Source organism: Haliotis rubra, unplaced genomic scaffold (genome assembly GCF_003918875.1).
Source record: "Haliotis rubra isolate DU_JTF1 unplaced genomic scaffold, ASM391887v1 Scf119, whole genome shotgun sequence".
NCBI classification, from domain to species: domain Eukaryota; kingdom Metazoa; phylum Mollusca; class Gastropoda; order Lepetellida; family Haliotidae; genus Haliotis; species Haliotis rubra.
In genome coordinates, this window is record NW_025765103.1 from 38,001 (window position 1) to 62,710 (window position 24,710).

Consider the following 24,710-nt stretch of genomic DNA (forward strand, 5'->3'; position numbering starts at 1 on the left):
TGAGAATATTTGGAAAATCATTCTCAACTGAGAATATGAATACCGGATCTGCTATACTTCCATCGTCCTCAATTATGACCGCATGTTTGACCGGACTTAGTGTTAGATCTGCATCCGGACTGTTGCCCCACAATTCTCCAGAATGACTTAGGATAATTTCTAGCGTCTATCAATATCATTTCCAAAGAAAATGACCCTTTAAACAGTACTCTCAATCCTCTAAAACCTCACAAATATGTCCCAAAATCCTATAACCCTTTATGATCTGTATTAGTCTCTTTCCCACCACTCTGGCTGCAAAAGGAATTTTAAAGGAATTTTTATACACACTTCTAGCATAACCAGCTGCTGCCTGGTACATAAATACATAAATACATTTGTGAACATAGCAAGTATTGGAGACAATCAAACGCTCATGCACGTGCCGGGCGACGTGACGTCATTGACGGTGGCGTATGGCCTTGCAATGTGTTACTGCACGTGCAGCCCGTACAGCTGCATACAACATGTGAAACTCTGAAATTGCTGTCACTGTCGAAAGCTTGATCTTTGGTCATTTAAACGTTCACAAATCCACATGAGAAGTCACATGCACATCATGCCAAGATTAACATCTGCTCAACGTCATGAAGCCATTGGAATGGTTCGAGCAGGAATGAGCCAACAACAGGTGGCAGCACATTTCCAATGCCATCGTAACACCATATCCGCATGGGTCACGCGTTATCGAAACAGTAATGACGTCGCCGACCACCCACGTTCTGGGCGTTCCCGACGTAACGACGCCAAGACAGGTGGATTCGGGTGACTCATCTCAGATACAGGTTCCAGACAGCAGTGACCACGCCCCAGACCATTTCCCAGGCCTCCAATGCTCATTTGGTAGCCTCTATGCGTCGTCGTTGCACTGCTGTGCTTCACGCACATGGTGGTCATACCCGTTATTGATTTTGTGACTGCGTCATGTGACCCCCTACTCGATTTGAACTTTTGACGTCATCGTTACGGATATTGTTCATGTTCTTTTGACAATTTCTTGTGGTCCGATACTTCAGCTTATAAAGTGTCTACATCATTTCGTCTTTGCTGTGTTGTATTCCAATTCTGAAGGCATTTTCTGTGTGCACAGTTTCTTTATGTGGCTAGTATATATGACCAGTGTGCCCTAAACGAGCTGTCGCAACGAGATGAGAATCGGTTGTGTTAATGCTAAATACAAGTTATGTTATATTCAGTAATGTTCAGCATTGTTAAACCAGGCATGAATGAGTGTATTGTCCGGTGGCCTAGTGGTTAACACATTAGACTTGTGATCCAAAGAGCTAGGGTTCAAATCCAGCGTAATGGCAAAACTTTTGTAAATTTAATTAGTAAATATATAGCCTCATTTTCATTATTGATGGTCACATGACCTAACCCTTGCACAAAATCTTCATGCAAAGGCTGATTCACTGTGCTATCCACATGGTCACTTGGCTGTCTGCAAATCTCTCCGTATGGCAACACAAATGTGAGTACTTTTAATCATACATTGTATAACTTTATATGACATTTGAATAGTATATGTTGTTGGAGTTATCATGGGAATATTTTGACCATTATTATTGTGTATTTTGATAGAAAGCTGCTATTGAAGCATGTTACTCAAATGCGTTGTCGGACAATCTTCAAATGTTTTACCTAACAATTTTGAATAGCTATATTTGATAATTATGAAATCTTATATTTGAAAATTCAGAAAAGTTATATTTAAATGCTGTAATTGATGTATTAGCTAAAAGAATCATTTTATTTCTTTTAGTTTCTTAAACCTCATCGATGGACCGAGTCATGTCAACGATAATAAGCCAATGACTTGTCACCGACTACCGAAAATAGTAACATTAATAAATCCCTGTCGATGCGAGTTTTCGAGTTGTGTTCTTGCATCTACAGGTTGCCTTCAGCATTTTGGTCAAGAAATGAAATTGGAGTTGTACCAGTTACCCTTGACCCCTGAAGTACAGATTCTAGTACTTTTGTTACGTTGAGTCCCTTCCGGGATTCGTACCCACACGGTCAGAATCACCTAATCACCACACGCACGTTATCGATCTAACCAACAAGTGTGGAAACTATTTCAAAATTCCAATATAAAGAAACTAATGAGATTGGTTACTACCGAACATGTTGTCAAAATGTTCAATATCCTTGACATTAGAATAAGAATTGTTTGGAACACCATTTGTCAGACTACCTTTGTGAAAGGTTCATCCATATGAATGTTCTTTTTCTCAAAGCGCCAAAATTTGAAAAACCCTTCAGATTTTCACTAGATGCTGGTGACATTGGAGCGGGTGCTTCCCTGTTGTAAGACGATGCATCGGGCTTTGTACATCCTGTTAGTTATTATTCATGAAATTTTGAACATATTCTCATAGACATTATTTCACCTTTTAGAGAGAAACTCTTGGCTATTAGTCTCAGCATTACAACAATTTATATTGTTCTTTGTGACTGCTTTTATTCCTAACCAAGGCTTTTCTTCATTAAATGAAAAAGAAAACTACAATTCTGTGCTGAAACTGCACTTAAACTTCAAGCATGTTGAAGGCAAAGACAACATTATCGCCGGTGCATAAACAAGATTTGGTTGAGTGAGATCAGTTTGCACTGCGAATTTGATTTGCATGATAATAATAATGTCTATTATTATTTACCGTATTGGCCAGTTTTTGAACTTTGATTCGCAAAGAAAATGTCTTCGTTCAAACGTTCCTTCTGCGAAAGGGTGAAACAGTGTCGTAACACTGTTTATTTTGAGATCTAGTAGACGTCAGTGGTGCTCGTCACTGTGTTGAGACTGGAGATGCGGTTAATCTGGAAGCTACAATAGCAACCGGAATAATCGATTCGGACGGGCAATCGATTGCCTCTGTCATCTCACATGTGAATATCGACATGGAATGGTTAGTTTGTTTTTTAATGCCAAACTCAGGAATGTTCCAGCTAAATGATAGCAGTCTGTGAAATGATTGAATTTTCGAATCATTTGAACAATAAATAGCATTTATGGGTATCTAATGATAATGATTTACAATTTACGTACAGGGCACAGATAATGTCTAAAGTAATGTTTTACCCGATAATATATTCATTTGGTTAGCCATTTGACTGGGTTGGTTTCGATAATTTCACACACGGAATTACAATTTATTAACTAACTTGACCAATAGTAAACACGCGAAACCTCATAAGTGAAAATAATTCTTTAACTTTTACGTAAGATTTGTAACACATAACTTATTGGTCTTTCATCATTATGTAAATTTTGGAAAGAAATGAAGACATAAAACGGTCTTTCAACAACCTCTGCATTTTCTTCACTTTGCCTCGTAGGGTAACATGATGGGAATATAGGTGACCGGAGAGCGGAAAGTCGCGGGTTCGATCCCCGACTGCGTCATTCCAAAAGACCTTAAAATATGGTACTTGTTGGTCCCTGCCTGGCGCTCGGCACTAATGGTTATAACAAAGACTGATCGGCTCGGAGTCAGTATAATGTGTCTGAGTGGGGTATTCATGCTTAACCGCGGCATGGTAGTTCAGTGAGCTAGCACTATAAAATCAGCTCAAAGGTCACATGCAACGTAAAAAACAACTTTGCAGATTATGATACCTTTCGGTATGGACTTAGATCTAGATCTACTCAGCTATGTGTCAACCAGTGAGGCATTCGACATTTCAAGACGAAAAACCTTTCCTGGCGGTGAGTACTCGGAGTCGGGAGGCTTTGGTGTGAGCTATTGTTTCTAATGTTTTTATTGATATTTCTCAGGCGCTGACTTTTCATAAGTTATTTCTCAGACGCGAGCTTTTTATATGTTATGACAGTAGATTACCGATTTAACTGTTTATATAATTTCATTTGACTGTTTCACCGCACGTACTTCTTACCGAGTCATTTTCTCAGTTCGATACTTAAAAGCAATGTCATTATTTAGCATTGACAGAATTTCTAACTGTGATATAGACATGTCGTCGTCACAGACAAAACTCAATGTCTGTTTTATTGACACCTATGTGTCTGCCTGCCTGTCTGCTCATGGCGATATTCAATACACAACTTCGATCACTGACCACATGCAATTTGAACTTAACACCTATCAGGCTATACACTATAAACAAAACGCATTGATTTATGGCCCTAGTTCGGTTTCAGTCACATTATGTAATTAGACAGACAGACAGGTGTGATACTTGTACACATGACATGTTATGATGTCTGTTGATTGCAAAAGGTTATACACAAAAAATGAGCATGCATTTACAAAACCCAACATCTCTATATACACACACACACAATGAGCCGTGAGAGCATCGGCACCCACCCGCTCTGACTGGGTTCGGTATCCCGGGTGCTTCGTTTCGAGGGAAGTAAACCCAAGTACAAAATATTGCACTTTTGATTTGCGATTGTACGCTTATAATTTTGTTTATATGTTGGTTTATAATCAGCAATGTATATTATATGTCATGAATAAGTGATACTTGTGTTTTAATTATGTTTGATTTTTTGGTTGCATGTGACCTTTAAGTCTGGGCTAGTACAACGCTAAACCCCTTTTCACCTCATCTTGTAGCTGGATAATTGGGATACCATTACTACCATCATCGTGGAGAGTAGAAGCCCAGAACATATACAACAAAACACTATATGTCCGCATGCTTTTATAAGCCTTGGTTAAAACGCATAACCAAACACCTTGACCTCACAAAACTGAAGGCGGTCACCCTCACCGTTCTTTTTTCGACTCAATCGGACATACCGCCCTTGAATAGGTCGGGTACATTTTACAGTGACAGTCTTTCCTGGTTCTGCGAACGCACCATGGTAGGTTCCACACAGTGCACCCCTGGCGCCTGGTTTGGTGAAGACCTCCAGTGTGAAGTCGTGTAGTCTCTCAGCTGTAGCAAAGGACGATTTCAAATGTTGTCACATTCGTTGAAATAAGACAGGTCAGTTTAGTGGCACTGCATGTCTCTTTTAAGGAGCCATGAAATACTTTGTGGGCATTTGGAATGGACGTACATGACAGACACAGGGGAATTTACTAAGATCATGGCATTTACAAATTGCTCAGTGAACTAATGAAAGTAGATCTATATAATCAACAACATTATTGGCAATAATTGTGAGGGTATAACACTGTTAGTTTCATGATGTACCATAAACACTACACCAACATGCAGGCTGAACATGGGCAGTAATCTTCAGTAAATACACAGTCTGAAGACCCGGGTGCCTGTTCCTCAGCCATTCCTGAAGCTACATGGTACTCGGCTGACATTTCAACATCACAACGCTACGCCCAATACTGCAGTTCTGACGCACAATTTGTTAGGAACGCCGGAGTTAGAGAAGTATGATACACATCTATTTACATACTAATGCACACAATTTCAAGGTGTCGAAGTTTTAGATAAGTTGAGTATGACGTAACATTATACTCACGACAACAGTCACTCCTGCTTGTCACGGCAACCTCAATGACCTCAGAATAAGTTCCAAGATCGACTTGCCGCGAGGGATGATCGTCTCCTTCTGCCACAGTAAAACAACTGCCAGATCCCCAAACTATTATATTTAAACATCATTACACAAATTGTTTGCTTGTATGTCAACTGGGGATGAAATCTGCCCAACCCACCTTCATCAGGGCTATCATCTTTAGGCTTGAGTCAAAAACATGAAAACATGTTCATCCCGTTTTCGTACTTGATTCCATGGTTCTTATCAAGGAAGGACGTTCGTTATAGTGGTAGATAGTATTGAAGTGCATGCGAAAATTTGGTTCTAGATGTTACGATTTCAGCAGCATGCCGGGATCAGTGATATCACAATATTTGATTCTTCAAAGCTGTACACCACCATTCCAGGGCAAACTGAAGTAAACACTTTATTTCTTGATCCATGCGATATTTGTTAATAGACGCGCTGAACACACAAAAAATTACATATCTATCTTTAAATGTTCAGGAACTTTGTATATAAAGGAAAACAGATGTCATCTGAATGGCACTGAGAAAACAATAAGTAAAATGTAGGACGTCCTTATTAATAACACTCACATATAGTGTTTGGGTAGAACATTCAGACAGGAAGTATGCATCCCCATGGACAGTAATTATACTCACCTACTTCTATTGTAGGATTCAGTTAACAGTTGTCGAAGTTTTATTTGATTTAGTATAGTTTAATGTACATCGTTACTGAACTGTAACATTATACTCACGACAACAGTCACTCCTGCTTGTCACGGCAACCTCAAACACCTCAGAATAAGCTTCAAGATCGACTTGCCACCAGGGATGATCGTCTCCTTCTGCCACAGCAAAACAACTGCCAGATTCCCAATCAGTGTTGGGGAGACCGTCTGTTGCAACTCTAGGCAGTGGCCCATACACAGAGCTCGCTGTTGCTGGCTTGCCTCTAGCCAGATTATACTTGCCTGCATTGTGTACCAAATATAAAATATCACAAAACAACATCGTTAACTCTCTTGTAGGTAAATAAGAAGACATCTTTTGAAGGGGCAGTGTGTGGATCTTCATGGTCAAGTGTATGTCTGAGTGGCAAGTATTACTGACTGAGCTTACACATGCCTACCAGATGTCATTGCTCATTTTCAGTGATTCATTCATGTAATTGACACATCTAACTTGTCTCTTTAACGCCACGTGTGATCTCTTGTGGCATATTATAGAGACTGATTATTGTCTGGGGTTGTCATTATATACATACATGGCAAACAAATGCACTTGTAACCAGTGTTTGATATCTCTGTTTTCGCAGAGCTATAGAACGTCCACGTGAACATAAACGACAGTTTGCCTCATAAGTTAAAGCTCTTCTTACCATCAGCAAAAATGGATCCGAACACTTTGACCTCACAGAATTGAAGGATGTCACCTTCACCGTCCTTTGTCCCCCTCAGTCGGACATATCGCCCTCTAACAGATCCGATGCATTTTACACTGGCAGTCTTTCCTGGTTCTGTGACCGCACCATTGTAGATTCCACACAGCGCACTCCCAGCGCCTGTTGAGGTGGCCGGGTTCTTTCTAAAGACCTCCAGTGTGAAGTCGTGTAGTCTCTCAGCTGTAACACGTGACGAAATCGTATTTTATGACAGGAGCAGAATTGGAAGAACCCCATTTGGTCCTTGCCAGCTGTCACTAAAAGTCCAGCTGCTCTGCATGAAAGGTTATAATTATTCCCTCCGACAAAGTCTGAAATTACATAACCATTATATTTAAACATCATTACACAAATTGTTTGCTTGTATGTCAAATGGAGATGAAATCTGCCCAACCCACCTTCATCAGGGCTATCATCTTTTGAGTCAAAAACATGAAAACATGTTCATCCCGTTTTCGTACTTGATTCCATGGTTCTTATCAAGGAAGGACGTTCGTTATAGTGGTAGATAGTATTGAAGTGCATGCGAAAAATTGGCTTTAGATGTTACGATTTCAGCAGCATGCCGGGATCAGTGATATCACAATATTTGATTCTTCAAAGCTGTACACCACCATTCCAGGGCAAACTGAAGTAAACACTTTATTTCTTGATCCATGTGATATTTGTTAATAGACGCGCTGAACACACAAAAAATTACATATCTATCTTTAAATGTTCAGGAACTTTGTATATAAAGGAAAACAGATGTCATCTGAATGGCACTGAGAAAACAATAAGTAAAATGTAGGACGTCCTTATTAATAACACTCACATATAATGTTTGGGTAGAACATTCAGACAGGAAGTATGCATCCCCATGGACAGTAATTATACTCACCTACTTCTATTGTAGGATTCAGTTAACAGGTGTCGAAGTTTTATTTGATTTAGTATAGTTTAATGTACATCGTTACTGAACTGTAACATTATACTCACGACAACAGTCACTCCTGCTTGTCACGGCAACCTCAAACACCTCAGAATAAGCTTCAAGATCGACTTGCCACCAGGGATGATCGTCTCCTTCTGCCACAGCAAAACAACTGCCAGATCCCCAATCAGTGTTGGGGAGACCGTCTGTTGCAACTCTAGGCAGTGGCCCAATCACAGAGCTCGCTGTTGCTGGCTTGCCTCTAGCCAGATTATACTTGCCTGCATTGTGTACCAAATATAAAATATCACAAAACAACATCGTTAACTCTCTTGTAGGTAAATAAGAAGACATCTTTTGAAGGGGCAGTGTGTGGATCTTCATGGTCAAGTGTATGTCTGAGTGGCAAGTATTACTGACTGAGCTTACACATGCCTACCAGATGTCATTGCTCATTTTCAGTGATTCATTCATGTAATTGACACATCTAACTTGTCTCTTTAACGCCACGTGTGATCTCTTGTGGCATATTATAGAGACTGATTATTGTCTGGGGTTGTCATTATATACATACATGGCAAACAAATGCACTTGTAACCAGTGTTTGATATCTCTGTTTTCGCAGAGCTATAGAACGTCCACGTGAACATAAACGACAGTTTGCCTCATAAGTTAAAGCTCTTCTTACCATCAGTAATAATGGATCCGAAAACTTTGACCTCACAGAATTGAAGGAGGTCATCGTGGCCGTCATTTGTCCCACTCAGTCGGACATATCGCCCTCTAACAGATCCAATGCATTTTACATTGGCAGTCTCTCCGTGGTCTGTGACCTCACCATTGTAGGTTCCACACAGCGCACTCCTAGCGCCTGTTGAGGTGGCCGGGTTCTTTCTAAAGACCTCCAGTGTGAAGTCGTGTAGTCTCTCAGCTGTAACACGTGACGAAATCGTATTTTATGACACGAGCAGAATTGGAAGAACCCCATTTGGTCCTTGCCAGCTGTCACTAAAAGTCCAGCTGCTCTGCATGAAAGGTTATAATTATTCCCCCCGACAAAGTCTGAAATTACATAACCATTATATTTAAACATCATTACACAAATTGTTTGCTTGTATGTCAAATGGGGATGAAATCTGCCCAACCCACCTTCATCAGGGCTATCATCTTTTGAGTCAAAAACATGAAAACATGTTCATCCCGTTTTCGTACTTGATTCCATGGTTCTTATCAAGGAAGGACGTTCGTTATAGTGGTAGATAGTATTGAAGTGCATGCGAAAATTTGGTTCTAGATGTTACGATTTCAGCAGCATGCCGGGATCAGTGATATCACAATATTTGATTCTTCAAAGCTGTACACCACCATTCCAGGGCAAACTGAAGTAAACACTTTATTTCTTGATCCATGTGATATTTGTTAATAGACGCGCTGAACACACAAAAATTACATATCTATCTTTAAATGTTCAGGAACATTGTATATAAAGGAAAACAGATGTCATCTGAATGGCACTGAGAAAACAATAAGTAAAATGTAGGACGTCCTTATTAATAACACTCACATATAGTGTTTGGGTAGAACATTCAGACAGGAAGTATGCATCCCCATGGACAGTAATTATACTCACCTACTTCTATTGTAGGATTCAGTTAACAGTTGTCGAAGTTTTATTTGATTTAGTATAGTTTAATGTACATCGTTACTGAACTGTAACATTATACTCACGACAACAGTCACTCCTGCTTGTCACGGCAACCTCAAACACCTCAGAATAAGCTTCAAGATCGACTTGCCACCAGGGATGATCGTCTCCTTCTGCCACATGAAAACAACTGCCAGATTCCCAGTTAGCGTTGGGGAGACCGTCTGTTGCAACTCTAGGCAGTGGCCCATACACAGAGCTCGCTGTTGCTGGCTTGCCTCTAGCCAGATTATACCTGCCTGCATTGTGTACCAAATATAAAATATCACAAAACAACATCGTTAACTCTCTTGTAGGTAAATAAGAAGACATCTTTTGAAGGGGCAGTGTGTGGATCTTCATGGTCAAGTGTATGTCTGAGTGGCAAGTATTACTGACTGAGCTTACACATGCCTACCAGATGTCATCGCTCATTTTCAGTGATTCATTCATGTAATTGACACATCTAACTTGTCTCTTTAACGCCACGTGTGATCTCTTGTGGCATATTATAGAGACTGATTATTGTCTGGGGTTGTCATTATATACATACATGGCAAACAAATGCACTTGTAACCAGTGTTTGATATCTCTGTTTTCGCAGAGCTATAGAACATCCACGTGAACATAAACGACAGTAGGCCTCATAAGTTAAAGCTCTTCTTACCATCATCAATAATGGATCCGAACACTTTGACCTCACAGAATTGAAGGATGTCACCTTCACTGTCCTTTGTCCCCCTCAGTCGGACATATCGCCCTCTAACAGATCCGATGCATTTTACACTGGCAGTCTTTCCTGGTTCTGTGACCGCACCATTGTAGATTCCACACAGCGCACTCCCAGCGCCTGTTGAGGTGGCCGGGTTCTTTCTAAAGACCTCCAGTGTGAAGTCGTGTAGTGTCTCAGCTGTAACACGTGACGAAATCGTATTTTATGACAGGAGCAGAATTGGAAGAACCCCATTTGGTCCTTGCCAGCTGTCACTAAAAGTCCAGCTCCTCTGCATGAAAGGTTATAATTATTCCCTCCGACAAAGTCTGAAATTACATAACCATTATATTTGAACATCATTACACAAATTGTTTGCTTGTATGTCAAATGGGGATGAAATCTGCCCAACCCACCTTCATCAGGGCTATCATCTTTTGAGTCAAAAACATGAAAACATGTTCATCCCGTTTTCGTACTTGATTCCATGGTTCTTATCAAGGAAGGACGTTCGTTATAGTGGTAGATAGTATTGAAGTGCATGCGAAAAATTGGTTCTAGATGTTACGATTTCAGCAGCATGCCGGGATCAGTGATATCACAATATTTGATTCTTCAAAGCTGTACACCACCATTCCAGGGCAAACTGAAGTAAACACTTTATTTCTTGATCCATGCGATATTTGTTAATAGACGCGCTGAACACACAAAAATTACATATCTATCTTTAAATGTTCAGGAACTTTGTATATAAAGGAAAACAGATGTCATCTGAATGGCACTGAGAAAACAATAAGTAAAATGTAGGACGTCCTTATTAATAACACTTACATATAGTGTTTGGGTAGAACATTCAGACAGGAAGTATGCATCCCCATGGACAGTAATTATACTCACCTATTTCTATTGTAGGATTCAGTTAACAGGTGTCGAAGTTTTATTTGATTTAGTATAGTTTAATGTACATCGTTACTGAACTGTAACATTATACTCACGACAACAGTCACTCCTGCTTGTCACGGCAACCTCAAACACCTCAGAATAAGCTTCAAGATCGACTTGCCACCAGGGATGATCGTCTCCTTCTGCCACAGCAAAACAACTGCCAGATTCCCAATCAGTGTTGGGGAGACCGTCTGTTGCAACTCTAGGCAGTGGCCCAATCACAGAGCTCGCTGTTGCTGGCTTGCCTCTAGCCAGATTATACCTGCCTGCATTGTGTACCAAATATAAAATATCACAAAACAACATCGTTAACTCTCTTGTAGATAAATAAGAAGACATCTTTTGAAGGGGCAGTGTGTGGATCTTCATGGTCAAGTGTATGTCTGAGTGGCAAGTATTACTGACTGAGCTTACACATGCCTACCAGATGTCATCGCTCATTTTCAGTGATTCATTCATGTAATTGACACATCTAACTTGTCTCTTTAACGCCACGTGTGATCTCTTGTGGCATATTATAGAGACTGATTATTGTCTGGGGTTGTCATTATATACATACATGGCAAACAAATGCACTTGTAACCAGTGTTTGATATCTCTGTTTTCGCAGAGCTATAGAACGTCCACGTGAACATAAACGACAGTTTGCCTCATAAGTTAAAGCTCTTCTTACCATCAGTAATAATGGATCCGAAAACTTTGACCTCACAGAATTGAAGGTCACCTTCGCCGTCCTTTGTCCCCCTCAGTCGGACATATCGCCCTCTAACAGATCCGATGCATTCGACACTGGCAGTCTTTCCTGGTTCTGTGACCGCACCATTGTAGATTCCACACAGCGCACTCCCAGCGCCTGTTGAGGTGGCCGGGTTCTTCCTAAAGACCTCCACTGTGAAGTCGTGTAGTCTTTCAGCTGTAACACGTGATGAAATCGTATTTTATGACACGAGCAGAATTGGAAGAACCCCATTTGGTCCTTGCCAGCTGTCACTAAAAGTCCAGCTGCTCTGCATGAAAGGTTATAATTATTCCCCGGACAAAGTCTGAAATTACATAACCATTATATTTGAACATCATTACACAAATTGTTTGCTTGTATGTCAAATGGGGATGAAATCTGCCCAACCCACCTTCATCAGGGCTATCATCTTTTGAGTCAAAAACATGAAAACATGTTCATCCCGTTTTCGTACTTGATTCCATGGTTCTTATCAAGGAAGGACGTTCGTTATAGTGGTAGATAGTATTGAAGTGCATGCGAAAAATTGGCTTTAGATGTTACGATTTCAGCAGCATGCCGGGATCAGTGATATCACAATATTTGATTCTTCAAAGCTGTACACCACCATTCCAGGGCAAACTGAAGTAAACACTTTATTTCTTGATCCATGTGATATTTGTTAATAGACGCGCTGAACACACAAAAATTACTTATCTATCTTTAAATGTTCAGGAACTTTGTATATAAAGGAAAACAGATGTCATCTGAATGGCACTGAGAAAACAATAAGTAAAATGTAGGACGTCCTTATTAATAACACTCACATATAGTGTTTGGGTAGAACATTCAGACAGGAAGTATGCATCCCCATGGACAGTAATTATACTCACCTACTTCTATTGTAGGATTCAGTTAACAGTTGTCGAAGTTTTATTTGATTTAGTATAGTTTAATGTACATCGTTACTGAACTGTAACATTATACTCACGACAACAGTCACTCCTGCTTGTCACGGCAACCTCAAACACCTCAGAATAAGCTTCAAGATCGACTTGCCACCAGGGATGATCGTCTCCTACTACCACAGCAAAACAACTGCCAGATTTCCAATCAGTGTTGGGGAGACCGTCTATTGCAGCTCTAGGCGATGGCCCAATCACAGAGCTCGCTGTTGCTGGCTTGCCTCTAGCCAGATTATGCTTGCCTGCATTGTGTACCAAATATAAAATATCACAAAACAACATCGTTAACTCTCTTGTAGGTAAATAAGAAGACATCTTTTGAAGGGGCAGTGTGTGGATCTTCATGGTCAAGTGTATGTCTGAGTGGCAAGTATTACTGACTGAGCTTACACATGCCTACCAGATGTCATTGCTCATTTTCAGTGATTCATTCATGTAATTGACACATCTAACTTGTCTCTTTAACGCCACGTGTGATCTCTTGTGGCATATTATAGAGACTGATTATTGTCTGGGGTTGTCATTATATACATACATGGCAAACAAATGCACTTGTAACCAGTGTTTGATATCTCTGTTTTCGCAGAGCTATAGAACGTCCACGTGAACATAAACGACAGTTTGCCTCATAAGTTAAAGCTCTTCTTACCATCAGCAATAATGGATCCGAAAACTTTGACCTCACAGAATTGAAGGATGTCATCTTCACCGTCCTTTGTCCCACTCAGTCGGACATATCGCCCTCTAACAGATCCGATGCATTTTACACTGGCAGTCTTTCCTGGTTCTGTGACCGCACCATTGTAGGTTCCACACAGCGCACTCCTGGCGCCTGTTGAGGTGGCCGGATTCCTTCTAAAGACCTCCAGTGTGAAGTCGTGTAGTCTCCGAGCTGTAACACGTGACGAAATCGTATTTTATGACAGGAGCAGAATTGGAAGAACCCCATTTGGTCCTTGCCAGCTGTCACTAAAAGTCCAGCTGCTCTGCATGAAAGGTTATAATTATTCCCCGGACAAAGTCTGAAATTACATAACCATTATATTTGAACATCATTACACAAATTGTTTGCTTGTATGTCAAATGGGGATGAAATCTGCCCAACCCACCTTCATCAGGGCTATCATCTTTTGAGTCAAAAACATGAAAACATGTTCATCCCGTTTTCGTACTTGATTCCATGGTTCTTATCAAGGAAGGACGTTCGTTATAGTGGTAGATAGTATTGAAGTGCATGCGAAAAATTGGCTTTAGATGTTACGATTTCAGCAGCATGCCGGGATCAGTGATATCACAATATTTGATTCTTCAAAGCTGTACACCACCATTCCAGGGCAAACTGAAGTAAACACTTTATTTCTTGATCCATGTGATATTTGTTAAAAGACGCGCTGAACACACAAAACATTACATATCTATCTTTAAATGTTCAGGAACTTTGTATATAAAGGAAAACAGATGTCATCTGAATGGCACTGAGAAAACAATAAGTAAAATGTAGGACGTCCTTATTAATAACACTCATATAGTGTTTGGGTAGAACATTCAGACAGGAAGTATGCATCCCCATGGACAGTAATTATACTCACCTACTTCTATTGTAGGATTCAGTTAACAGTTGTCGAAGTTTTATTTGATTTAGTATAGTTTAATGTACATCGTTACTGAACTGTAACATTATACTCACTACAACAGTCACTCCTGCTTGTCACGGCAACCTCAAACACCTCAGAATAAGCTTCAAGATCGACTTGCCACCAGGGATGATAGTCTCCTACTACTGCCACATGAAAACAACTGCCAGATTCCCAATCAGTGTTGGGGAGACCGTCTGTTGCAACTCTAGGCAGGGGCAAATACACAGAGCTCGCTGTTGCTGGCTTGCCTCTAGCCAGATTATACCTGCCTGCATTGTGTACCAAAAAATATAATATCACAAAACAACATCGTTAACTCTCTTGTAGGTAGATAAGAAGACATCTTTTGAAGGGGCAGTGTGTGGATCTTCACGGTCAAGTGTATGTCTGAGTGGCAAGTATTACTGACTGAGCTTACACATGCCTACCAGATGTCATCGCTCATTTTCAGTGATTCATTCATGTAATTGACACATCTAACTTGTCTCTTTAACGCCACGTGTGATCTCTTGTGGCATATTATAGAGACTGATTATTGTCTGGGGTTGTCATTATATACATACATGGCAAACAAATGCACTTGTAACCAGTGTTTGATATCTCTGTTTTCGCAGAGCTATAGAACGTCCACGTGAACATAAACGACAGTTTGCCTCATAAGTTAAAGCTCTTCTTACCATCAGCAATAATGGATCCGAAAACTTTGACCTCACAGAATTGAAGGATGTCACCTTCACTGTCCTTTGTCCCCCTCAGTCGGACATATCGCCCTCTAACAGATCCAATGCATTTTACACTGGCAGTCTTTCCTGGTTCTGTGACCGCACCATTGTAGGTTCCACACAGCACACTCCTAGCGCTTGTTGAGGTGGCCGGGTTCTTTCTTAAGACCTCCAATGTGAAGTCGTGTAGTCTCTCAGCTGTAACACGTGACGATAACAACGATTATTGTGGTTGATGTTTTTCTTTGTAAATAGTAGTATATGTGATGGTGGTACGGCATCACTTCCTCCTATGGCATTATTTACGTCAAATAATGCCCCACCGATGGTTGGAAAATATGGAAAACTGCGTCGACCATCGTTTGATGTCCCCTGATATTTTTATACATTTATGCCTTTTTCTTGTCGGGCTTTTTGTCGCTCTATGAGGGGTTTTTTCTGCCTTTCGCTGTCTTACGAGACTTGGTTCTTATCTCTTGTTTCCTCCTATGGAATTATCGAGTTCAGACAGCACCAACCTAAACTCTTTCCTAGATACCTTACTATTGGATAGGGCTGTGGAGATATGATCCTCAATAGTATTTAACTTTCCTCGGCCAGAACGCGAATCTCTGCTTTACGTTGCAGTCACTGCAAAATATAACCATTACATATTTAAGACCTGTTAATATGGCGTTAGCTTCTGCTGTGAAAATAGAGCTATTACTTGGTAGTCAAGAAGATAGTGTTCTGGATCTAATGACAGTGGCACAAGCCACCGCGCCGCCATACTTGGATCTATCTGTAAATAAGGATTTATTTGTATTATATTTATTACTTAATTGACTAAATTCTTGTTTATACTGTAAATTATTAGTTTCGGATTTTTTAAATGTGGTTAAAGTTAAGTCAACGTCTGGCCTCACCAATTGCCAAGGAGGAGAAGAAAGAAGACGAGAAGAAGATATATTCTCCAGCTCAATTCTGGCAGCAGCAATGAATAGTTTAATTCTGTGTCCAAGAGGCAGAACAAGAGAAGGCTTTTTGTTATACAAATCCTCATAAAGAGGTTAAATGCAGGGTTAGATTCGTTAGAATATTGTTTGGTAATATATTGTAAAGATAATTTTATACGGCGTTGGGTAAGAGAAGGCTCATCTGCCTCGACGTAGAGACTATCAACTGGAGAAGTTCAAAATGATCCAAGACTGAGACCTTGGTGGTGAACAGAATCAAGTAGTTTAAGGTTGCTTTTGCAGCCTCCGCCATATACGATCGAGCCATAATCAAGTTTAGATCGCACCAATGATCTATATAAGTGAAGGAATTGGAAACAACCTTTAACAAATCGAGTGCCTTCAGGCATTTTGCTTTAAGGGATTTAATATGTGGCAGGAATGTTAAATGGGAATCGAGAATTAGGCCCAAGAATTTGGCCTCCTTTACAACTTTATTAGGAGTGCCATTTAAAGATAGTTCTGGGTTCTAATTAGGCTTATATTTTCTACAAAAATTTATACAATTAGTTTTTGATTTAGAAAATGTAAAGCCATTTTCAAGACACCATTTATTTATTTTGTTTAACCATAACTGCAGTTGCCATGCATATTTTTACCACGACAAGAAATATTGAAGTCATCCACAAATAATGATCCAGCAACTGAATCATTTAAAACCGTTGATAAACTATTGATCTTGATGCTAAACAGTGTGACACACAAAATACTGCCTTGTGGGACACCCTGATCCTGATTATAATGATCAGACAGGGTTGAACCCATTCGGACTTGAAATTGCCTGTCTTTTAAAAACTGTGATATAAAAAGAGGCAAACGGCCTCTCAATCCAAAATCATGTAAATCCTTCAAAATGCCATGCTTCCAGGTCGTATCATAAGCTTTCTCAAGACCATAGAAAATTGATACAGCATGTTGTTTATTTACTATAGCATTTTTAACAAAGGATTCCAAATGTACCAAATGATCAATGGTACTACGATATTTCCTGAAACCACATTGAATCTTTGTTATAAGGTTATTGGTTTCAAGATACCAAGTTAATCTATTATTCACCATACGTTCCATGGTTTGACACACACAGCTAGTTAGAGATATCGGTCTGTAATTAGACGGATCTGTATGATCCCTGCCAGGTTTTGGTATTGGGACTACAATGGCATTACGCCACGAAGGAGGAAATGCTCCAGACGTCCATATTTGGTCAAATATATCTAAAAGTGTCATCAGACATGGTTCAGGTAGGTGTTTCAGTAGCTGGTAATGTATATTATTATCACCCGCTGCAGTGTCATGAGCTTGCTCAAGAGCAGTATGTAGCTCATTTAACGAAATCACTTCATTATAATCTTCACCGTTATTTGATTCGAAATTAAGTTTTGTCTTTTCCTGTTGTTTCTGATATCTCTGAAACTCAGGGACATAATTTGCCGATGATGAAGTTTTGGCAAGAGTTTCGCCAATTTTATTTGCAATTTTAGACTTGTCTGTAATTAAATTATCACCATCTTTAAGATGGTGAACAGCTGATTTTGAACCTTGGCCTTTAATTCTTTGAACCATGTTCCATTCCTTATACATTGGCGTGAGTGAATTAATTTTTGAGACATAATTTCTCCAAGATTGTCGTACGACGCGCCTTTGCATTGAGTATTTTAAATATATTTAAGTTATGGACAGTTGGATGATGGCGGAAATAACGCTCTGCCTTTTTCCTGGCTTTTCTTGCTTGTCTACAATCTGTATTAAACCATGGTTTTCGTACATGTAGAGGACTTTGGCATACACTCATCAGTTATTTGCTTTAAAACGTCAGCAAAAGTGTAAATGGGATCAGTTATATCACTGAAATATTCAGGGCGCAGTTTCGATTTACATATAGTTTGATATAAAGACCAGTTAGCCTTCGAAAAGTTCCATCTTGTATACGATGGAGAATCAGATGGAGTTATTTCTGAAAGGATAGTTGGGAAGTGGTCACTTCCACAAAGGTCATTATTAACAGACCAATCAAATTCATTCAGGAGGTTAGAATCTGCAAGAGACAAATCCAGAGAAGAATAAGTGTCAGTTGCAGGATGCAGATAGGTGCTTGAATCATCATTAAATATGCACAGGTCAATATTGGAAATGAAATCTTCCAGTATTTTGCCTTTAGTATTAGAGTTAGTACTGCCCCAGAGTGGGTTGTGACCGTTTAAGTGACCCATAATAACACATGGCTTTGGGAGTTGATCATAGAGTGATTGAAGATCAGTCAGCTGAAGGTTTCGATGAAGGCAGAATATACAAAGAGCATAACGTAAATGCTACACCCAGAGTAAGTCGCACTGCAACAGCTTGGAGATTAGTGTTAAGTGTAACAGGGCTGTGAATAACATCCTGTCGTATAAGGATAGTAGAACCTCCAACGGCTCTATCACCTGGAGGGGAAAAATAATGATACGTTTCAGACTGACGTAAGTTAAAATTATCTGTCTGTTTCAGATACGTCTCTTGCAGACAGAAAGCTCATGGTGTTAAATCCTGGATTAATAGCTGTATTTCATTAAAATTTGTCCGGAGTGCTCTACAGTTCCACTGTACGATATTGTTAGATAATCCTATCTTTTAGGCGGATTAGTTGGGGGTCTACCCCACACCGTTTTTGAGGGCGACAAGCTATGTGCCCTAGAATGGACGTTTTCAGACACGTCCATGTCCTCAAGTGATCCGTATTTATTAAATAATTTGATTTTATCATCTAACCCCTTGGGGGCTCTGCCATTTTGTTTCTTCAAAGAATCTGGCTTCGGTTTGCCTTTGTTTTTAACGATTTGTTGAACGTTTGACGTTGATTGAGACCTTTGAGTTGACTGGGATGTAAGAGTCTCCACATTGGCAATTGATCTGGATGACACTACGAATTAAAGAACACAAGTCCAGAAAAAAGACTCCAAATCCGCCATAGCCGACCACACCCAAGCCAACACTGACCATGCCATCCTTTGGGACAACATCCACACCCTCGAAACCAACCAATCAGACTACAAGATTAGGAAACTTCTTGAAACCATAAAAATCCAATGCTTCAACCACACCATGAACCGGGATCAAGGTTATTTTATCTCTTCAGCCTATCACCACCTAATTAAAGATCACCAGTAATCCACCCATACCTAGTCCAACTGGATTCTATGCCCCCCTTTTGTGTACAGTTATCAAAACCAATCAATGTGTACATCAATCTACTCTCTCCAACTCACATTACCATCTCAGTGTACATCAACTCATCTATTGTATAAACTCATTCTGCATATTGTTTTAATCACTATCACTCTGTACATGAACCTACTCTGCTCAAATCACTAATTAGCAATCCAATGTATATCAATTGTATGTACACACTATGCAGCTATGTATATATTCTCCATGTTACAAATCTGTGTATCACTTGTTTGATAACGGTGTTAGTACCTACACCGAAACGTCGCACCCCTTGCAATAAAGAAATTGTCTATCCATAGAACTTGGTTTTCCTTCATCTATCCAACTTCTAAAATGCCTCTCAAAGAAGTCAATGGTATCACCTCAGATTTGAACAAAAGGCTACACACTGGAAGTTGACCTAAAATACCCCAGAGTTGCACAACAGATATCCACATGCTCCCAAACGATTGATGTTCGACGGAGACTGGATGTCTGAAACTCATTGAGAAATAACTGGCTGAAGTAGCAAAATCGTACCAAACTTGATGGATAAAACCAAATACATCATTCACTATCGCAACCCGCAGATATACCTGTCGCTGGGCATGAAGCTGAAGAAAATACAAAGAGTTCTCAAATTCGACAAAAGTCCTTGGATGGAACCTTACATAAGGATGAACACGGATTTAAGAAAACGGGTCACCAGCCATTTATATTCAAGAACAGCTCAGTATTCAGCCAAACGATGGAGAACCTGAACACTCTGAGAAGTGACAAGCACAGGATATACGGTTTGAGAATGAACAAAACATCATTGTCGCCGATGGCAAAAGATGGATCACCGACGATGGAACAGTTGTATTAAAGGAAAAACACAAATAACACAATATATGTAATAGATAATATTTACTACAGCCAACGGGATACTGGAAAGGCGCGGGTGCCATCCACAAACTTGCCGAAGTCGCGATGGTCTCCGAAGAGACCACTAAGTCTTGGATGCTGAAACAATCGCTGTAGCAAATCTACCTGCTGGCGCCCCCAAGACGTCCAAAGGAGAAGGTTCAATGTCTCGATGCCCAATCGAATGCATCAAGCCGACCTCTTGTTTTACTCCCACATGACAGGGTGACACAAGGAAAACACAAGGTCAATGTCAGGCATGGAATAGCGGGGGCCCATCGCAGTTCATCTATTGGCGAAAAATGTAATCGCACCTTAGATGAACGTTTATTCAGATACCAGTAAAGACAAGAGATGGTAGCGCCGGATAAACAATCAACGGAATGGGTGTCACGTTTGCCTGGAGTTGTGTCTGCGATCAATGACAAAGTGACTAGATTAATCAATAAAAAACTGACGAATTGTCTGTACCGCACAGCGGTAAAGAGCAGAAACTTTCACGCCAGGTCAGCTTGAGGCAAACACGAGGGTGATAGTCGGTAACGTGCCGTGTGGTTTATCAAAACGTACAGTATTGATCGAGTGGATATCAAAGAAGGCCAACCCCATTTGTATTACCTGAAAGATGGGGAAGGCAAATCATTCGTGAGAGAGGAATTACTAATCGTACCTCATGATACGGTGTCACCTCTAATGAAAAAACATGAAATATCAGGGGACATCGACGATGGTCGACGCTATTTTTCGACCATCGGTGGGGCATTATTTGACGTAAATAAGGCCATAGGAGGAAGTACACTATATCTTTACTTCTGTCACTCTCTAATTCCCTCGTGCCAAGCAGCTCAATAGACTGATTGGCCAAGTTAACACCTATTGTTAAACTGTATGCTATGTTCTCCCTGAAAATCCGACAGAACTCCTCAGGTCAGGGAGGAGACGAGTTGGGATACAAAATACAGTTTGTTAAATATCCAGTATCTAGATAGTGTATTTTATTGCAAGATACATCATGTTTGCATTGTCTCTTTGAGTACACTAAATGTATTAAGATAAAGTATACATAATAGTGGTATGGCCACAACCGTCATTAACAAGACCTTTCACACAAATTCCACACCCATAGCCACCATAAAACAAACCAAATTCAGTGGGACATCAAACAATGTCCCGCTAAATTTGGTAATCCCGTATCGGGGTCCTGTTTGTTTCGCTACCGGTTCATTATGTTTGGTTTTAAATAACCATACAGCTGCGATAACAACCATTGTAGCAATTTTGTACATGACCCATTCGTTAACGCGTCCATCTATTTTTTTCATTGCTGTCTGAACCACCTTTTTTACTGCTGGCTACTTATTTTAGGATTCTTTGGTTTCTTTGTTACCCTTATTGCGTATGCACGGGTATCGGTGTATCCACGGATATTGGTGTCTCTGTTGGGGTCGTTTCAGTGTTTGGTTAGTGGACAACATCCGTCTCCTCCATATTGTATATCATTAGGTGGGCATTTACGTTTAAATTGACAATGCTTAACGGTAATGATTTCCACGGTGAACGGTGTAAAAGCATGGGTCACCAGATTGTCACCCAAGTATTTTTTGCTCTTACCGCCCATGACTAGTGCCGCTAGTTTTTCCCGCTATCCATGGTATGCTTTTTATCCATGTCGGGTAAAATTTGTTCGAGCAAGTCTTCATACTTCATCTTATAATATATCAATCTGTTTTTAAGTCTAACGTAACAAATTTTTAAATAACCAAAACATAACGATTTCAAAACATGGCATGGTTTATATACGTTTATAGCTACACGTTTAATATGCTAACCATTTGCTAAGCAGTTGCTAAGCTAGCACTGTATAAGCAATGGGTTGGTCTGTTTTTAGTATGAGCTTTACGCGTTCTCACTCAGTTTTGTTGGGATAACATCATTTTCTTGTAAACATTCCTCGAACGAATCCCTATCCTTGCAGTGAAATAATGTGACCCATCGCATCAGTTCTCTGAGGTCTTTCAGTACCGAGTTGAATTTTTGAGTGAGTACCCAAATGCTAAACTTCATAAGACGACCCGAAAATGCTAAATAGGACAACATGTCTCTCTTTTTGGTGATTTCTTTATTTACGCTGAAATCGTCTATGATGAAAAGCTTCGACTCTCCCTTAAACTTGAAATGCTTTTAACCAGTCCTGTAACGATTTGGATGTCACTGATGAAACGCCAGTGGTGGATGATGAACCACTCCGAATGACACCTCATTCATGGGTGACGTCCTAAGCAACGAACTTTTAAAGACGACTGTGAATGATTATTACGATGTCTTAAAGAAAGATGAAAATAACATGTCACCTTTTCTAAGTTTGAAATAGATAATAAAGGGATACTGCGACTGAAAGCGGCTTTGGAGGTTGATCTCTGAATGCCCTATGAGAAAACCCCTTGAATTGTCTACAGCGGCCAATCACCATGGCGTCAACTTTCTCTACGATGAATTAAATCTAGAACACTGTTGTACACAGTCAAGACTTTCAGCAAAGACCACTAAAACACTGCAAATGGTGCGGACTGAGCTTGGTGCAATGGCGAGTGCGTTAGATCAGGATAATTTGAGAGAGGTACCACAACACACTAAGGAAGGTTTGATAGGACTCAACAAAATATTGTCCACTATAAACAATACTAAATTAGAAACACCGGATCTGAATCATACAATTCAGGAACTGTGAGGCCTAGTTGATGCCATGCAAACAATACTCGTCAATAACTTAGCTAAACTAGACAATCTCAACACTCATATGGATAAGGAGAAAAGAAAACTCGAAGAAGCGGGAAGTGAATTCAACAGACGTGTTGCAGAAAGAAGGTGAAAGATTGAGGTAGATTGTAAAAGATTGGTCCGAATATAATCGGCTTCCACCAATATAGAAGCTCTTCGATCCCAAATCAGTAGAATTCGCGAAACCATCAATCGAGTCCTGAACGATGACACGACGATGGAACCATTGGTAGTATTTTAACCGCACCATGGTTTTATCATATCGACATTAGTTCTCTCTATTACGGGTGATGCTCTGACACCACCTAGCCTACCGCCTAGCGACGTAAAAGAATAGATTAAAAACATTTTAAGTCCCTGGGTGAAGCCCTAGCAAGGCTAGTGTAAGCGCTCCCAGGTATAATTAGTGGTATTGCATCCTGGCTACTGAACGTATTATCTAGACTGCTACTTGGCTTAGTCACATTTTGTGGACGTTAATCATGTCAGTTGTCGGCCTGCTGTATGTAGACGCTAAGGAATTTTTAACCACATACAAACCAATTGCAATCGCACGATTGATCAATATGTCATTGATTTTGAGCACGTGCTGACGACTGTGGTTTTGGTGTAGTATGCGTTGACGGTATCAGTACCGGTACGTTGACATCTGGGGTGACACCTATTTTTTTGTTCGCTCGTAGCCATGACAATTTCGCTGTTAGAACCTTCCACGCGATTAACTCTAATTTTCATATTACTAAGAGCCACGTACAAACCTATACGAAAAACGTAGTTAACTTTAGACCCGGCATTCACTAGCAAATTTTGGTATCTCTTGATGGCTTTTGGCAAATCTACAGGGGATGAAATAGAATCTTCGACGTTCGCCACAAACTGTTTCTGCGCATCAAAAGCTGTCCCCTGACCTATAATACTCAAAAGTCTTACAACACTGGGATGAGAAAACGCATTTGATTTATCTAAAATATTTTTTTTCAAATCATCTTCAGGTATTTGTATTGATTCTGAATTCATCATAGATACGTTCGTATGCACGCCGATCGTACGGATTATTCATTGCGCTCCATTCGGAGTCCTGTGGAACTGGTGTATTTATTTCTTTAAGTACGCGCCTGATCTGGTAGTAAACGTGAAATATGAAAACAGACTTGAAGTTTGTCACCACTAGGCAGTGTGGCCTGGTCATCGCTGAGACCAGCGAAAAAAAAGAGACCGCCACATTATTTCGAATGGTTATTATAATGTTTGTTTACTGAACAATGAAAATTTTAAACCTAATGGAGCTAGTCTCAAACTAAATGAGTCGAACAGAATGCTTAACCAGGGGAAAAGATCCCATAAGAATTATCATCTCCCGCAACAATGATCGAAAATACCGGATATATACTCAGTCAAAAAAGAAACTTCACATTCTTTCTTCAGGGCACTATAAAAGAACAAGAGAAGGTAAGAAGGTTAAATTGTTATTATTTCATTGCTGAGATCTGTGTGATGTACTCGATACACTGACAGTGCCATAATCAGTTCCATTAGGCTACACCGCCGTTCCAAATCATGGGTATACAGAATGTCAAGTCACAAGAAT

At 40.1% G+C, this 24,710-nt stretch overlaps 1 protein-coding gene and 1 long non-coding RNA gene across 2 annotated transcripts in view; one reads left to right on the forward strand and one right to left on the reverse strand.

The window, feature by feature from the left end:
- Nucleotides 1–1,235: 1,235 nt before the first annotated feature.
- LOC124260869 lies at nucleotides 1,236–1,906 on the forward strand. The gene is made up of 2 exons (XR_006894199.1): nucleotides 1,236–1,510; nucleotides 1,802–1,906. It is a non-coding gene; the product is annotated as an uncharacterized LOC124260869 (long non-coding RNA).
- Nucleotides 1,907–4,697: 2,791 nt separating this feature from the next.
- The window catches only part of LOC124260418, a 64,086-nt gene continuing 44,073 nt past the window's right edge, over nucleotides 4,698–24,710 (reverse strand). The window contains exons 5-17 of the mRNA XM_046694731.1: nucleotides 15,213–15,455; nucleotides 14,586–14,804; nucleotides 13,548–13,790; nucleotides 12,925–13,140; nucleotides 11,889–12,128; nucleotides 11,266–11,481; nucleotides 10,275–10,468; nucleotides 8,563–8,611; nucleotides 7,940–8,155; nucleotides 6,899–7,141; nucleotides 6,276–6,491; nucleotides 5,495–5,584; nucleotides 4,698–4,947 (exon numbers count right to left, since the gene is read on the reverse strand). Of these exons, the coding sequence (XP_046550687.1) occupies nucleotides 4,724–4,947; nucleotides 5,495–5,584; nucleotides 6,276–6,491; nucleotides 6,899–7,141; nucleotides 7,940–8,155; nucleotides 8,563–8,611; nucleotides 10,275–10,468; nucleotides 11,266–11,481; nucleotides 11,889–12,128; nucleotides 12,925–13,140; nucleotides 13,548–13,790; nucleotides 14,586–14,804; nucleotides 15,213–15,455 (2,609 nt within the window). The 3' untranslated portion in view covers nucleotides 4,698–4,723. The remainder of the gene's footprint in view (nucleotides 4,948–5,494; nucleotides 5,585–6,275; nucleotides 6,492–6,898; nucleotides 7,142–7,939; nucleotides 8,156–8,562; nucleotides 8,612–10,274; nucleotides 10,469–11,265; nucleotides 11,482–11,888; nucleotides 12,129–12,924; nucleotides 13,141–13,547; nucleotides 13,791–14,585; nucleotides 14,805–15,212; nucleotides 15,456–24,710) is intronic.